At 45.4% G+C, this 17,982-nt stretch overlaps 1 protein-coding gene across 6 annotated transcripts in view; it reads left to right on the top strand.

Moving 5' to 3' along the window:
* The window catches only part of GPM6B (glycoprotein M6B), a 162,446-nt gene that overhangs the window by 130,819 nt on the left and 13,645 nt on the right, over nucleotides 1–17,982 (top strand). For all 6 annotated transcript variants that reach the window (XM_058292209.2, XM_004459112.4, XM_004459111.4 and 3 more), the window contains one exon: nucleotides 17,319–17,505. In XM_058292209.2, coding sequence (XP_058148192.1) covers nucleotides 17,319–17,505 — 187 coding nt within the window. The remainder of the gene's footprint in view (nucleotides 1–17,318; nucleotides 17,506–17,982) is intronic.

Raw genomic sequence — 17,982 nt, 5'->3', positions numbered from 1 at the left:
AGAGCAGTGAAGTACTTTTATTATCTACCATGGAGTGCTAGGTCAGCCATTATCCGTCAGTCTGTCTGCATATACGCACACAGAATTTTCTGATTGTTTATGAATGTTCAACTTTTTTCTTGTCTGTATATTTAGTACATGATTAACACTTGATTATGTAACGATGCCATCCTGTTCTAAAACAGATATCTAGAACTCCTTTTGCCTTTTGGTCTTCTCTGATCCTCAGCTCAGAATAGGAAGACAAAATAAGCAGAGAGGAAAAGTTAATCGATCAGTACTGAGTATCGATCTGGTGATTTCTATCAGGCATAACATCTCGTTTTGGGGACACCGACTTGGACTGTTGAAAGCAGTGTTTCCTAGCCTTTTACAAAAATAGTGACATCTGGTTTTTGCTTCATGTATGATACCCGTTGTATTATGTTTTCAGTTACACTGAATGGAAATTAATTTTGTTTGGAAATCTTTTGCCACCCTTAGAGGGAACTGGAGACCCTCCGAAGTAGCTAGTGAGTGGCTGAAGTCTGCTGCTAGAGTCTTCCCACCCTCCCAGGCTGTGCTTTTGAGGGCTCCATTCATTCCCAAACTAGGGGTCCCCCTAGTGTTCCCATGTCTATGAAAATCATATATAAAATGGCTTTTATCCTAAATGGAATGCTCTGGGTGTCAGAGTTTCATTTAGATGTGACGATGCTTTCTCTGAAGACCAGCGTGCTTACATTTATCTGGGGGAACTTCTGTGAACAGTGCTTTCACCCCAAGGAAAAATGTTAATGGTGAAATTGCAGGCTGGTAGGAAAGGGGAATGGTGAGAAGCAGCCTGTCCATGGTAGTAGAACAATCCTGTTGACATTCTAGGTGCTGTCTCACAGAGGTCATTAGCAGAGGGGTGGCTGTGAGGGCTTGACTTAGATCAGGCTGCTTTTGGTAAACAAAGATTTATTGGCACCAGCCATGCCCATGGGTTTATGGATTGTCTGATGCTTTCACACTGCAACAGCAGAGTTGAATAGTTGCAACAGCCAAAATATTTACCATCTATCCCTTTACAGGAAAAAAAAGTTGCCCTCTCCTGACTGAGAGGCATTCTTAGCACCCTTTGCAAATTCTGTCTACTTATATTAGGTAACACCTACAAACTGTGCTAGTCACTCGGTTTCCTAAAATGTTCTCCATGAAATATCCATCCCCCTCTGCCCTCCAGCCTCTAGAATCCTTGCACCCTTTGAGGAGATCCCTGTTCACAGGCTCAAGGCCAAGGCTTAGCCCTTCTCCAGAGGCTCCTTTGGCTCTTTCTGGAAGCTCAACCCCTCCGACCTTTTTCAGGCCCCTCTGAGTATTCCCGTAATAAAGCAAGTCCTGTTAAACGGATGCCATTATCTACTTTAGTCTGTGGTTCCATTCAGACTCCTTCAAGACTTATTTCTGTGATACATAAAATACCATTTGTATTTTATTAAATGTAGTTTCGGGGGCCCTTTGTCCTAGTGGTTTTTCAAAGTGTGATTCTCTGATGCACTGAATCAGAATTACCAGGGAGGCTGGTTAAGAACTCATGTTCCTGGGTGGCCCTGCCCTGTTCAAGATGGTGGAGTAAGAAGCTTCAGGCTCTGTACCCCCATGGAAGGTTTGAACAACCAGAAAGAACTGGCAGAAACATCCTTCTCAAAGCTCCAGAAAAGAGTTAAAGGACTGCAATGACAGGGCGAGTACCAAATCAAGAAATATACCCCTTAAAAGCAGTAGGATCTGGGGGTGCCCTGGCTGCCCCCCCCTCACTGGTTCAGTGCAGAGCTGGCCCCACACCCAGTGCAGATCTCTAGTCCTGGTTCCAGAGGGAACAGAATAACCCTCCTGTACATACTGGGAACATGTATATCTGGGCCAATCTGTGTAGATGGTGGCCCAAGGGACTTATCATCTCAGAACTTGTCCTACATGTAGAAAGCAGCTCCTGGAACTCTCCTACAGAATGCTATGGGAGAGCAGTCAGGTTGTGCCACCTGGGGAAAGGCATTGCCAACTGTAGGACATATAGAGCAGTGCCTGGGACCATGAGGAAACTGTTTCCTAGGGAAGAGGGACATTCATGTCTGTGTAAACAGATTTCCTAGGGCCACACAGTGCCTACTCAAGACAAGACTCATGTGCAGAAAGGATCAGGGAAGCCCCTCTGCTTTGACCTGGAGCTATTATCTAAACTCATTGTATGGATAGGCCCTAAAGGAGAGCACTCCCACAGGGCAGTCTGCAAAGACTAGGAAAGGTGTGCTCTCTTTTTTTCCTCCTTTTTCTTTCTTTCTTCTTTTTTCTTTGTTAGCTCCTGGAAATTAAGGAAGCTCTGTCCTATCATTAGTTGGATGCAATCTTAGGGAACAGATGCCTCAGAATCTAAATTGCCGTGATAACGCATTAAAATATCAAAATTTCCAGGTTTCAACAAAAGGTTATAAAACATACAAAGTCCTAGGAAGTGATGGCCCAGAAAGGAGAAGATTAAAGTATTAGAAACCATCACTGAGAAGGGGCATATTAGAAACCAGGGACATACCAGAAAAAGACTTTTAAACTTTTAAAACTTGGCACCAAAATATGCTCAAATAGCTAAAGGAAAACATGGGCAAAGAACTAAAGAAAATCAGGAGAATGATAGATGAACATAAAGAGAATATCAATAGAGAGATGGAAATTATGGAAAGGAACCAAACAGAGCTAAAGACCACAGAAACAAAAATTTAAAATTCCCTGGAAGGGTTCAACAGCAGATTGGAGCCTGCAGAAGAAAGAATTTGTGAACTTAAAGGTAAGACAATTGTGAAACCATTCCATCTGAGGAGCAGAGAGATGAATGCAGATAAATGAACAGAGCCTGAGGATCCTGTGGGACACCATCAAGCATAGTAATATACTCATTGTGGGAGACCCAGAAGGAGAACAAAGAAAGGGGCAGAGAGAATATTCAAAGAAATAAGGGCTGAAAACTTCACAAATTTATCAAAAGATATGAATGTATACATACAAGTCACTCAACGAATTCCAGACAGGATAAACCCAAATAGACCCACACCACAGCATACCACATTACATCATACTGTCAAACGCCAAAGGTAGAGAATTCTGAAAGACACAAGAGAGAAACAACTTACCACATACAAAGGAGCCTCAGTGAGATTAAGTGCCAATGTCTCCTCGGAAACCATGGAGGCAAGAAGGCAGTAGGATGATATATTTAGAGTGCTGAAAGCAAAATATTGCCACCTAAGAGTTCTATATCCAGCAAAACCATCTTTTGAAGATGAGGGAGAGATTAAGACACTCCCAGATAAACTAAAGCTAAGGGACTTCCTTGCCACTAGACCATCCCTACAAGAGATGCTAAAGAGAATTCTTCAGGTTGAAATGAAATGGCAATAGCTCAAAGCTGCATGAAGAAATAAAGATCTTCAGTAAGGGTAATGACATAGGTAAATAGAAATGCCAGTACTGTTGTATTTTTGGATTGTAACTCCATTTTCTACTTCCTCTGGGGTCAAAAAGGCAAATGTATAAAATATAATGGTAAATGATTTTCAATTCATAATGCATAAACATGTCATTTGTAACAATAAGTGAGGGTGGGGGACAGAGGGGTAAAGGAACAGTTTGCATATCCTATTAAAGTGACATTGGTATCAAAGCAAAGGCGATTCTTATAAATTTAGAATGTTACATTTAATCCCCATGGTAACTGCACAGAAAATATTGGAGAATAGGTAAGCTCAGAGACAGAAATTAGAGTACAGGTTGCCAGAGATTGGGGGCAGGGGGAATGGGAAATTAATGTATAAAGGTGATAGGGTTTTTGTTGGGGAAGATGGGAAAGTTTTAGTAATGGTTCCCCCTTCCATTACCTCAATATCATGAATATGATTAAAACTACTGAATGGTATGTTTGGGAGTGATTGAGATGGGAACACTTTTGTTGTATAGATGTTCCCACAATTAGTCAAAAGAAGAAAGAGCAACTGAAGAGACAGGGATAATTAACTGCAATGCATGACCCTCCCCCACTTTTGCCTCCCCCCCAGGTTGATCTGGTTCCTGTCTTTTTCAACCAGGTCCTTAGTTTCCAAAGGCGTCTGCAACCCTTTTGAATTACTAGTGTCTTTTGTAAAATCTAACTGAAACAGGCCTTTTCCTTTTTTTTTTAAAGATTTATTTTTATTTTTTCTCTCCCCTTCCCCCCTCCCCCATTGTCTGCTCTCTGTGTCCATTCGCTGTGTGTTCTTCTGTGTCCACTTGCATTCTTGTCAGCAGCATTGGGAATCTGTGTCTCTTTTTGTCGCCTCATCTTGCTGCATTATCTCTCTGTGTGTGGGGCACCACTCCTGGGCAGGCTGTGCTTTTTTCATGTGGGGTGTACTCCTTGCACATGTGGGGGGCACCCCTATGTGGCAGAGCACTCCTTGTGCACAGCAGCACTGCGCATGGGCCAGCTCACCACATGGGCCAGCAGGCCTGGGTACCAAACCCTGGACGTCCTATATGGTAGGTGGACACTCTATCAGTTAAGCCACATCTGCTTCCCTCCTTTTTTTTTTTAAGTTTGTAGTATCATTGACATACAATAAACTGCAAATATTCCCTATATTTAAAATATACTTATTTTGTTCTATTTGATACTTTTTCACATTATGTGTACGCCCACAGAACCATCACTACAAGCAACGTGGCAATGCCTCTATCACCCCCGAAAGTTTCCTCAGACCCCTCTGCAATCCCTCCCTCTCACCCCCTCTCCCCAAGCATTCACTGATCTGCTTTCTGTCCCCTTGGGTTAGTTTGCATTTTCTAGAATGACCCTTATAAAGATTTGTTCACACAAATTCTCTCGCAACTTCTCATTCATCCCTTTCTCTAAAATTCTGTGTGGCATTGAGTGCTTAGTAGCTCCACGGCTTTTTCATCCTTTCGGATTCCAGCGAATAGTCCTCGCCCCTCTGAAATGAAACTGAAAAAGACCCATTCCGCCACCATCCCCCAGTGGAAGGGTTCTGCTCCCATCCAGCCTCCATGGGCTGCCAGCTCCAGCTCTTCCCTCTCTCCCCGTTGCCTGCCAAATGCAACCCAGGCAGTTTCTCGGAGGCCTCCCACAGAAGGGCACCCCTGCTTTCTGGCTTCTTCCCTGACACGCCTTGGTGTCCTTGCTAAACTTACCCACCCCCTGAATTCTCCCCAAGGCCCCAGGGACCGCGTGGGCCCCACTCTCCCTCCCTCATGTCATCCATCCATCGTGACCATAGCATCCTTCTTGGGCTTCCAGGCCTGTCTACCCTACTGCCACCCCGGACTCTTTCCTTAGTTTCCCAGCGTAGATGGAGGACATATATCTCCCCATGTCCCTGTGTCACCTCTCATGACACGATCCCTCACCCCACCCCCCAACTGGCAATGCCTGGGGCAAAGGGAACCCCTGCAGCATCCCCCCAACCCAGCACAGAGCCTTGCACAGAGCAGGAGTTCAACAGACTCTCCCTGCATTGAACGGAATCCAGGAAAATAGGGAGAAGGCCCAGATGGTCAGAGGAGGTCAAGTGCCGTTCAAGTTTAACTTTGCAAAGCGTTCACAAGAATCTTGAGCTCCCTACTCATCTTTTTAAGTCTGTGTTGTCTGAACTGAGAGCCAGCTTCCCTCACTCATTGACCATCACCCTGCTTCTTTGCTCCCCCACTTCACTAGGGTAAGAGTAAAACCGAAGCCCATTCCCACACCAAAGGCAAAGGAAGAGGCTGACAAGTGTTCTTGAATTTGCTCTTTCCCAGCCGTGTGCATTTTACTTTTATACAATTGCTTATCATCTGGTGCTTGTGCTGAATCGCAAATGTGAGAGGTTAATCTATTTTCAGACTTTCAAAATGTGTCAAAAAGAAAACTTCTTATAGATTTTCAGACAAGCATTTAATAGGATCTGCTGAAAAGTCTTTCCCTTTATGTCATTAGAAATGTTTTCAGCATTCTTAGCTTTATATGTTGACCTTTTACATCTAGGACTGTTAGAAAGTCAAGAAAAATCTGGGAAACAACTGATTTAGCATTTAAGTGACTCCTCATTCAGCTGTTTGACAGGAAGCCGCGTGTAGATTGACTTCTTACTACCTTCCTAATCCGCTACATCCAGGGATTCTTGGACTTTTGGGTGTCAGGCCTCTTTATTCTCCTAAAAATAATTGAGGACACTAGAAAGCATTTGCTTTTTTGGGTGATATCTATCAATATTTTCTGAATTAAAACTATCACTGAAGGGAAGTGGATGTGGCTCATGCAATTGAGCTCCTGCCTACCACATAGGAGGTCACAGGTTCAGTTCGCAGTATCTCCTGGACAGGATAAGCAAGACTGTGAGCTGGTGCAATGGGCAGGTGCAGTGACCTGACACAACAAGATGATGCAACAAGGAGACACAAAGAGGAAAGACAATGAGAGAAAAAACAAACCAGGGAGCTGAAGTGACTCAGGTGATTGAATGCCTCTCTCCCACATGGGAGGTCCCAGATTCGGTTCCTGATGCCTTCTAAAGAGAAGACAAGCAGACACAGAGAACACACAGCAAATGGACACAGAGAGAAGACAGAGAGCACAAAAACAATGGGGGGGGGAATAAATAAATAAAAATAAATCTTAAAAAAAACTATAACTGAAGAAAATGCTCTAATGTTGATTGAAGTGATTAATGCACAACTATGTGATTACACCAAATACCATTGATTATACACTTTGGATGAACTGTATGATTTATTAATATGTATCAATAAAATTGATTTGTTTAAAAAGTTTTAAAAACTATAACTGAAAATATGTATTCTTTAATAACTTTAAAGCGTTTATTTAAAATAACAAGCCCATTACATAAACAATGTTTAGGGAAGATAACTATTTTCCAAACAAAAGTTTAGTGAGAAGGGTGGTATTGTTTGACATTTTTGCAAATCTTTACAACAACTGGACTCTTGTATCTCCTCTGCCTTCACTCTGGGGCATCTTGTTTTGGTTGATGTATTTGAAACTTGTTCTCTCACAGATATGTAGCTTAAGAAGGAAAGAGTGACTTAAAACTCTTTTCAGATAACCGGAATTCTTCCTTGATAATACACCAAAATTCAACAAGTGGAGGTTTCTTAAAGATTATTTGTAATGTGGAATCAGAAACCATATCAATGAACTTTTTATACTCTGTCTCATTAAAATGTGTTACTCTATCTTGCACTTTGATTGGATCTGATAATCAAAAATGCTTTTTTAACAACACACATTAGTCATTTGGAAAATACTGGTTCTCTGAGTTGTTCAGATTTTCCAAATGCTGACATGTCTTTACAGCATCAAAAAAATCACATCTGTTCATATCACCACCAATTTCATCAATAAGTCTCAAGTATTGGGAAGCTGTCAATCTCACTCTGAAGGTATAAGTTTTCCAAAATTGACTGGCAACAGATACTGTTGATTGTTTTCTTTGAAGTGATCACTCACTTTGTACATTCTCTAGAAAACCTCTGCCAACAAGCCAAAGCTGAAAACTAGAGTTTTTCGGTCATTCTTTCAAGGAAAAAAAAAATGATGTTTCATGAAAAAAGTGCTAGTTTAGCTTGCAACTCAAACAACTGCATGAGAATTTTTCCTCCAGACCACTGAGATAGTTCAGTATGCATACTTCCCATTTAATCACACAGCAGATTAAAAAGATGTACTCAAGCATTGAGATTTCAGCAAATTGATCATTTTTGCTGCATCATCAAGTTCATTCTAAAGTGCCACTGCCTTTCTAATTTTTTTTTTTTTTTTACTATAAGTGCGTGGTGGTGAAGAATGCACTGATGCTTTGTACACTTCAGTGCTGCTGCCTGATTCATGCTACGGCATCGCTAGGGTTACTGTGTAAATGTCATCACAGTGAAAAGAGAAGAAAACATCAGTGTTGCTTTGAAAACGGCTTTGACCTCTTGAAAGCATCTCGGGGCCCACCAGGGCTACCCAGAGCCCACTTTGAGACCCCCTCTTGCTCAGAGTGCGGTCCAAGGTCTGGCAGTATTGGATCACCTGGGAAATGTGAGAAAGAAAAAAGTCTTTCTCCCCAGACCTGCCTCAATAGAACCTGCATTTTAATGAGATCCCCAGGGGTTCTGTATGGGTGTAAGAGTTGAAGAGCCACTGCTCTACAACAAGGGTCTGCAGACTTTTCTGTGGAGAGAGGGGTAGTATCTGTACACCTACTCAACTCTGCTGTGTTAGTTCCAGAACAACGATGGACAATATGTCAACAAATGTGACTGGTGCAAATTTCCATGTTATGTAGCCTTCCTTTGTCACCAGTTATTCTTCTCTTGAGTTTTGTAGAAATGTAAAAACCATTCTTAGCCAGCATGCCCTATGGAGAGCCGAATGTGTTAACACCCTGCTCTCTCAGTGGGTTTTCAACCTGGGGTGTTCATTGCAATCGCTGGGACTCTTTAAAAAAACAAAACTCATTCCAGAGTCTCAGGCCCCCAAACTTCTGGTCTGGGGTAAAGCCTGGACATCAGGATTTCCAGATGTTCTCTGGATGATTCTGACATGTAGTAACATTAGAGACCTCCTGCTCTATCAACATTTTAAGCAAGGCAGAGTTACTTTGTGCCTTTTTTAACTGTTTCTGTTTTTTTACTTTTAGACTGTGGCAGTATCACCCGGATGCCACAGACCAGGATTGTACGTTGTAACCTTAGCACACGGGCCTCAGCCTCCACGCGGTTGACATTTTGGGACGTTGAGTGGCATCCCCGGCCTCTTCCCACTAGATGCCAGTAGCACCCCCAAGATGTGCAAAACAAAAACGTCTCCAGACAGTGCTAAATGTCCCGGGGTGGGGGTAAGGGAAACAAGATGGCCCCCAGTCAAGAGCCAGGGCTCTAAACAATGGTTCTGCTATCCCAGGGTTTCTCCTCTTCAGCTCTGGTGACATTTTGAGCTGGATCATTCTTTGTGGCACCCGTCCTTAGCCTCTACCCACTAGATGCCAGTGGTGATCCCTGCCGATTGGGGACATCCAAAAACATCTCTAGGCTTTTCCAAATGTCCCCTGTGGGGTGTGTGTGGGGTGGGGTGGGGGTGATAATATCACCCTCATCGAGAACCACTGCTGTGAGCCTTAGGCCATGTCAGGTTCAGGGGGCCTCCGACATTCACTTCAGCTTCTCTTAAGTGGGGTTCTCTTTGCCTCCATTTTCCTGTGGCCAGTTGTTGGAAAGTTGCAAAGCTCGCTCCCTGCTCCTTTTGCCTTTTCTTTTTAACCTTGTGGCTCGTTAGAAATGGCGAAATAGCGAGGAAGGCCGTGTGTATGTGTGTGTCCAGCACATTTGTCCCCGGGGAGGAGGCTGCGCCCCTGCTCCCGCTGACCCCCCTCCGGAGTCAGGGTTAAATCTGCAGCCAGGGCCACGGGCAACTTGGGGCAAATCACTGGGCCGTTCTGGACACACTGCCATGGCAACGGCCTTCAGGCCCCAGGACAAAAGTGTTTTATTCTGTTGTTCCACACAAAAGGTTCTAGGGATGCTGGAGACAGAATAGCCCTTGAGAGTTAGAGGCAGTGATAGGAAGTTTTTATCCTTACTGTGTGGTTTACATTTTAGGCCAGAGCCCACTGGAGGGGTTTTTTGGTTTTTGTGTTATGTGTGTGTGAATCAAAACCTAAAATTCTCTTTTCGTCAGAGACCAGCTAAGTAAAGGCTTTAACACTTTGTTAGACCAATGCTATTCGGGGTTTGGTGAGCAGTATTGAGAATTCCAGGTAAAGAAAACCTGGCATTGGCCTTTTTTACTGTTATTTATTTTTTAAACGTGAGTAGATCAGTTACCAGAAAAATGCTTTCCTCACTTTCCTTTTCTGGTCCAGGTTAACCAACTTTGTCATTGTCGATTTGCAGCTTGGGAAAATTGAACCTGTGGCTTTACAAAACTATCTGAGAAAAACATTGCCCTCTCCCAGCTAGCACACACTTTTGCCAGCAGGGTGCCGTGTCTGTGTCTGAAAACATCAGCCTTGGCTGTGACTTACACAGGGAACAGCCGGAACCCAGATCCACTTCTTTTATCTGTGTGGGTCCTCCTAGCACGGCGGGGTTGGGGAATACTGCGGCAGGGCACTAAGGCACCTTTGATGTGAAAAATTCCAAGGTTAATAGTACTTGCTTGGCTCAGAAAAAGCACTTTAGTTGCAGTCTTTTCAAGACAGCCAAGCAACTTGGAACATTGTGTTTTTCTTCATTGCAGCCCTGGGAACTTGCCATTTGATTGACAAGTGATTACAGCACCATGGCCCAAGCCAGTGGGCCACCTCTTAGGGAGAAAACAGCAGATGGCATCGAACACAAAAGCAGGCCTTCCAGCTGACGTAGGGTGAACCTGAGAGGGCAAAGCCGGGGCTGTGGACTAGACATTGCCTGGGGATCATGATAAAATACAAGTGCGGATCCAGCAGGTCTGGGGTAGCGCCCGAGATTCGGCATTTCTCCTAAGCTCCCTGCAGAAGCGGCTTCTGCGGGTCCAAGGACCACACCTGGAGTAACAAAGGCAGTCTGAAGCACTTTTAACTGATAAATGGGCCACTCACATCTTCTCTTGACCTCTGAAAGCTTAATTGCTGCCCAATAGAAGCGACCACCTCCAGCTCGACCTGTCTAAAACCAAACTCAACATCTTTCTCCATAAAGCCTGACCCTCTTCTGGTCAACCCTACCTCAGAGAATGGCACAACACCTGTTCATTTATGCAAGCCAACAAATTTTTTAAAAGTTTTATTTATTTTTATTTATTTCTCCCCCCTTCCCATTGTTTGCACTTCCTGTGTCTGTTCATCTTCCTTGAGGCCCCAGGAACCAAACCCAGGACTTCCGAAGTGGGAAGGAGGCACCTAATCGCTTGAGTCACCTCTGTTCCCTGCTGTGTTGTGTCTCTCATTATGTTTTTCTTCTTGTGTCTCTTGTGTCAGCTTACCACATCTGCCCATCACGCCAGCTCACTGTCTTCTTTAGGAGGCACTGGGAACCAAACCAGGGACCTCCCGTGTGGCAGGCGGGAGCTCACACACTTGAGCCTCATCTGCTTCCTGCCAGCCAAACTTGTTTTATTCATTCTTGGTGCTCACCAACCCATCCCCTTTCCCACATCCTAAATTTGTCTCAGACCTGTCCATTTCCACTTGCACTGCCTCCACCCTGGTCCGAGCTCCCATCACCTTTGCTGTGAACGATGGCAGTGGGCTCCTACTTATCTCCACGCCCGCTTTGCACTTTTCACATCAGCTGGAGAGAGGCTTTAAAACCCTAGTCTGTTCCCTGTGCTTAAAATTGCGCAGTGGCGTCACATGATTCTTAGGATCACGTTGAAAATCCTGACACCAGCCTGGAGAGCCCCAAGTGGTCACCGCAGCCTCACTGTGTTCTCCTGCCTTCCGTGCCCTGCGTGTGCCCTGCTCTTTGCTGCCCTGGAGCTTCCGTTCGTGTTGTCCCCACTTCCTGGACCACCCTCCCTAGCCCATCCCTTTTCTCCCTTCACCCAATGAGCTAAAATTCATCTTTCAGATCCCAGCTCTGGAAGCCCTCCCTGGCCTCTCCACCACCACCTAGGGCAACCCCTAATGTTGGTGCTCATAGCACTCCTCAGCTGAAACGAAGCAGTTGATACCCATTTCCCCCGAAAACCATGCATTCCCTCAGCTCTCTTAGCTCTCCAGTGAGTCCCCAGCGCCCAGCACAGTGCTTGGGACTTCAGAGACACTGGGTGAACATTGCTTGATTGAATGAAATGGAGTAAATGAACAGCTGCTCCTTCCCTCCCGACCCCATCGTCTTCATCAATATCCTCTGCTTAACCGACAGCTTCAATTAAACAAGGCTTCTAAGAGGTGCCCAGCACCCAAGATGATAATATCACTAGCATGTTTGTGAGGGTGAGTTTCACTTGCTTGAGTGAGGGCTGAACTGAGTTTTCAGATGAGCCTCTGCTGATTGCTTCTTCTAAGTGAGTTACATGTCCTCTGACATTGGTTCTTCGGTTCTTCTGAATATTTAAGAACTGACTCGTTAGCCATGGAATGGTCCTTCATAGTCTGAGGTTCACCCAATACCTTGAAAACCATTTTTTTCTTATATTTTGTCCAGTTTTCTAGTGGCTTCAGGCAGGAGGGTGAATTCTGTTCCTGTTACTCCATCTTGGCCAGAAGCTTGGAATCGTTTTGTGGGTGTATTAGTCAGTCAAAGGGGTGCTGATGCAAAATACAAGAAATTTCTTGGTTTTTTAAAAGGGTATTTATTTGGGGTAGGAGCTTACAGATACCAGGCCAGAAAGCATAAGTTACTTCCCTCACCAAAGTCTAACTGGAGCAAGATGGCTGCCGACGGCTGCGAGGGTTCAGGCTTCCTGGGCTCTTATGTTCCTGGGGCTTGCTTTACTCTGGGTTCAAGGTTCCTTCCTTCCTGGGGCTGGCTTCTCTTTCCTCTGCGTGCTGACCTTCCAGGTCTTCAGCATCAAACTCTAACATCAGAAATCCCCGACTCTGTTCTTCACCATGCCTTTTATCTGTGAGTCCCCACCCACCAAGGGGTGGAGACTCAACGCCCTAATGATGTGGCCCAATCAAAGCCCTAATCATAACTCAATCATGCCCAGGTACAGATCAGATTACTTTTTGGAATTCATCCATTATATCAAACTGCTACAGTGGGATTCGATTTTTATTGTAGTGGTGTTTGTCTGTTAATTAAAGGAAACTGGTAGAACTGAAGCAGTGAGGCGCTTATAGCATTCTTAACAGCAGTGGCCCTCAGGCTAGCGTGTACTTCAGAACCACCCAGAAGCCTGGTTGAAGCACATTGCTGGGGCACAGTAGTCAGGCTGTGTAAACCTCCTGTGGCCTTTGCTTTTGCCCTGTCTTGCAATGGGGCTTCCAGTTCATTCGACAAAGCCTGCTCTGCCGGCGCAGGAGAGGGTCAGCTGCAGATTGCAACAGGATCTCCTAGCCCCAGGCAACATCCTTTGTACTAACCTCTATTGGGATGCACTTTGCAGGTATCATTCTGTAAAGCATCAGTAAATATTTGAGGCTTTGTGGGCCCTGCTGGCTCTGTCACAACTTCTCAACTCTGCCCTGGTAAGGCGAAAGCAGCCCTAGATGGTCGGTGAGTGAGTGGGTGTAGCTGTGTTCCAATAAAACTTTATTTGTGAAAACACAGGCCATAAGGTGCTGACTCTTAGGAAAACTTGGAGCATTGTTCAGCGATGGATACTATTCTGGGCAGTTGCTGCTTCCTTGTGGAGTGAAGGGGAAGCCATCCATTCTCCTGTGGCGCTATTGCATTGCACATGGCAAGTCCTTTGATAGCTTGGTCACTGTGCTCAAGATGCCGTGGTAGGCTAGGATGTCTGGCTTTGTCGCTTGTATTTCTAGTTAACGCTATAAAATGGAATGCTATCGTGGACATACAAGGTAAGAGAAACTCCTCCTCCCCTCTACCACACAAATACACCCAGGACTGGCTTCATCATTTGCAGGCCCAGTGCCAAATTAAAATTCAGGCACCCTTGTTCGGACAGTCTTAGGAATTTCTGAGATGGTGACAGCAGGGTATTTTTTTTCACACTTTTTTTTTTATTAAAGTTAATAGATCACAAAGAACGTTACATTAAAAAACATGAGAGGTTCCCGTATAACACACTCCCCACCCCCACTCCCCCAGACAGGAGGTGTATTGAACCAAGCTTGTAGCCCTGGGCAGCTGTGCAAGTAGCACGCCCATGGAGTAGGTTAGAAATCACCACCGGTGCCTCAGTGCCATCCACACGTACACGCATTTTGAGTCAGAAATGCTGTAAATGTGGGGCCACTAATAGTATTGATATCAGCTTTTAGAGAGCATATTTAGCTTTCTCTTACTAATGTTGCATAGCAATTTTGGATGAGTGTGTCGGATGAGACTGGGTTGCCCAATGTTCAAAGATAGCTTATACCATGCGGCTAGAGATGGATTCTGGCAGGGAGTGATCTGCTTTACGTGGCGGATGCAATTTAAAAAAATTTTTTAAATTATTTATTAGAGAAGTTGTGAGCTTACAAAACAACCCTTATTGTGGAGCCCCATGTGCAAGTTTAACCCTACGGATAACTGGTCAACCAAGCCAGACGAAGCCTGCATCCAGCTGTATTCTCTCCTATATGTTTTCCCCATGTTTTAGACCACAAGCTTCTAGTCACAGACCTTTAGCTATATGTGGAGCAAAAGATGACCGATATAGTGATTTCTGTTTTGTGAGAGTCAGGGGTCCTACCGTTGTCGATAAAATCACCTGCCAAAAAGGGGAAAGCACTGGCAGCACTTTGCAGCTGCAGAAAGGGGATGAGTCATTGAGGTGATCCCCCAAATTCCCGAGTCCCTGGCTCTCCCTGCTGTTAGAAAACTAGACCCACAGCATGGGGTATGGAGAGCCCTTAAGAGATATAAATTGGAGGGTAACTTTAGCCTTGATCTGCGGGCGAATTTGGGACTGCACAGCATCATTCTTCTAACCCCACTTGTCTTTTGAGCCAGCAAGCAGCTGTGATACTTCCTTTGAAAGACATGTTCTAACCTTTCGGATGAAAGACTGTTTTGAAGTGGCAACTGTGGAATTGGAAGGATGAGTTCTATTGTTCAAGGGCAAGTGCCCCATCCCATAATACCTAACTCCAGCTCCAGAAATGGGAAAAGATTTAGCTTTATGAAAAATATATACAACAGCTGTATTTTCTGCATGGACTTTCTGTAGCCCACAACTTCTTTAAGGATATATATTATACACACACACACACATATAAACATAAAGTATTCAGAAATTAGTGGATGTTTCATCAGATTATATATTAGTGTCACTGGGTCAGCTGCTTGTGTATTCTGCATCCTAAGTCTTTCTCCAGTTTACATTCTATTCCTTCCCCTCCTTCCCTCTCTCCTCCTCTCCGCCAGCCATCCACCAGCCCTCCAGCAGTCTGAGTCTCGGCCCTCATCACACAGTACTGTCCTAACAATGGTACTTGTCTGCCTGCTGCCGTAGACAGGCCTCCTTGAAGGCAAAGAAGGTGTCTGATTTCATATTTTTATCTTCACTGCCGAGCACAGCACTCGGCACCCAGTAGGTCTTCGGAAAGTACTGAACTGACAAAATGCAAAGGAGTATCCTGTTAGAACCCAGCTCACGCTCCCAAAAATTAAACACTTGACAAGTCAAAATGTATCTTCCAAAAGTGCAATGTTCTACCATGTAGGAATGTTCTAGATCTGCACAGTCCAGTCCAGTAGCCACTAGCCATGTGTGGCCATCGAGCATGAAAGTGTGGTCACTGAGGAACTAAATGTTTAATTCCACCTAATTTCAGATCATTCCATTTAAATACCCATATGTGCTAGGGCCTACCATATTGCACTGCACAGTCCCAAAGCCACACGTGTCTACCCAATAAGGACCAGGTACAATGTCATTAGCCAGTTAAGAGGGTATTCATCTTGCCCTTACCATTACAGAGGCTGAGAAAGGGGGAGGTTGTAAGTGATACAATGCACAAATAGCTCTATTTTCTCTTTGCATAATGCTGTGCATGGAGGCCAAGGATTTTCGTTTCAATTTGGTCTTTTAGATGCATACCTCTCACTTCACCCCAGCCCCCACAAAGTCACAGACTGAATAAGAATTGAGCTCCATCCTCCCTGTTGACATCCCTCAAGTGTCCAAAGCTCTTTAATGTACTGACTTGGTCACGAACTTGAACGGATATTGTACACTGCTTCCCACTTTATGGAGTTTCACAGGTCCATTTCAGAAGGGGTTGACGTTCTTGAGAATAGCTGGTCATCCATTGAAAGAAAAGGAAGTACAGCTTTCTTATGAGGCCCTAACACCTTTTATTTTCCAATAAACTAAGAGAAATCTGGCACTGGGAGTTTTTAGTCACCGCCTCGGTTCGTTCAAGCAAATGCTAACTTAGGGTGGAGTGCTCATCAAAATGGAAACGTCCGCCTTGGGTGCTTTATGCTGGCTGGTCATTCCTTGCCAACTGTGAAGACCAGGTGGGGAGAAGAAATTCAGCTGGCTTAATGTGCTTGCCCGGAAGTAATGAACTGCTCTTGATTGTGGTTAAACATCATAATGTATTTAAAGTTCAATTTCCCTGACAACCCATTTACTTAAGGCTCTGGATAATATAAAGAGGGGCGGTGGGGGGGGGGGGCGGATCAGGAGAGTTCCCAGCCTTCCCGAGGCCAGCACTGCCTTAGTGGGCCATAAATCTCTCTCCGAACTGAAGATGACACCTGGCTTTGCCCTACGGGGAGGTCTTTATGGACACCTCAAGTAAAAGTATACTTTACAATGAATAATACCCCCTCCTTTTTTTCCTTCCAAGTTCAAGAGTGAGTTGTGGCGCTCTCTCCTTCATTTCACTTCATGGATGTTCATTTGTCTTTTTTTTTTTTTCTTTCTTTCTTTCTTCTGTTCCTTTTCCTCTTCAAGTCCTGAAATACCACCCACCAGTTCTGGGTTCTTGCTCTGAACAAGTTGGGGATGGGGGCAGATGGAGGGTGGGGAGGAGGAGGTGGAGGAACTAGAAATAAACCGTTCATGCCACCTTGTGGGAGAACGTTTATTAAAAAGGAGTGGAGTTAGCTTTGGATGTTGACTTGAGTGAAACGTCCGTGGCCCCACTTAAATGGATCTTGATAACTTCGTACTTCCCAGAATTAGGGACCAAAATCCCTATTACCTTTCCAAAATGATCATGTTGATATTTTTTCTGAGCCCAGCACAGTGTCATTACGATATTTGATGCTTCTGGTTGCCCAGGAGGTCAAAGGCTTGGAAAAACCATTGGCTGCAATAGAAATAGATGGACTTAAAACCCCCAAAGGATGAGGTTTGGGGAAAAGTGACAGTACTTTTCTACCCAGGGCAGCAACGTCACTGCTGGCCTCTTTTCGGCCTTTTTTTTTTTGGTGTAAGGAAAGCTCCTCGTCGTCACTGAGCAGGGGTCCCTCCGGCTTCGCCACCCACCGGGCAGCTCCAGAATTTTGACTTGCCCCATAGCTGTTTGCTGGTTGACCGCTTTGACATTAGTCACCTCTGCGGACCCTGAGCAAGTTCAACTGTAGTCTGCCTTTGGAACCTCAAGGTCCTTGCCCACAGAAAGCGAGCTGACAGCTCCCCCACCTGCCTTTGGGATGGTGCAGTATTAACCGCAGTGCCTGAGACGGCTGCGTTTTCTCTTCTTTGGGCCCAGGCTGCTTCGAATGCTGCATCAAGTGCCTGGGGGGCGTCCCCTACGCCTCCCTGGTGGCCACCATCCTCTGCTTCTCCGGGGTGGCCTTGTTCTGCGGCTGTGGGCATGTGGCTCTCGCGGGCACCGTGGCGATTCTCGAGCAGCACTTCTCCACCAACACCAGTGACCACGCCCTGCTCAGCGAAGTGTAAGTACCTGCTTCCCCTGAAGGGTGTGTCTCGAAGGCCAGCACCCCACCTGGGCTCAGAGCTGGGTGGGTGCTCCCCTGGCACAGCATGGATGCTTCTGACGATCGCCCACTGGAGGCAGAGGAAAAGGCCCATGGGAGAAGGCAAAAGAAAGGGCTAGGACGACAGTGGGTGCCTGGGCCCCAGGCTGGGATCCCACCAGGACAGCCGTCCCCCCCCACCCAGTACCTGTGGACTGGGGACGCAGCTGCGAGGGAGGAGGGTAAGTTCATGCTGCCATCATCACGCCCTAGGGACAGCTTTGCTCCCGAGTAACAGGTGCCCTCCAGTTTTCTCATGGGAGATGACCCGCGGTAGGCTTACTGGGCTGATGGGAAGCCCTCTGCGAATCTTGGAGCAGGACGTTAAAATGAGCTCAAGCCTCCAGGAGCAGTATATTAATGTTAACTCTTGCGCCAAAAGAACAAATCCCTGGG

The sequence above is a fragment of the Dasypus novemcinctus genome, chromosome X (genome assembly GCF_030445035.2).
Source record: "Dasypus novemcinctus isolate mDasNov1 chromosome X, mDasNov1.1.hap2, whole genome shotgun sequence".
In the NCBI taxonomy this organism is placed as follows: domain Eukaryota; kingdom Metazoa; phylum Chordata; class Mammalia; order Cingulata; family Dasypodidae; genus Dasypus; species Dasypus novemcinctus.
This window is presented reverse-complemented; position numbering and strand designations above follow the sequence as displayed.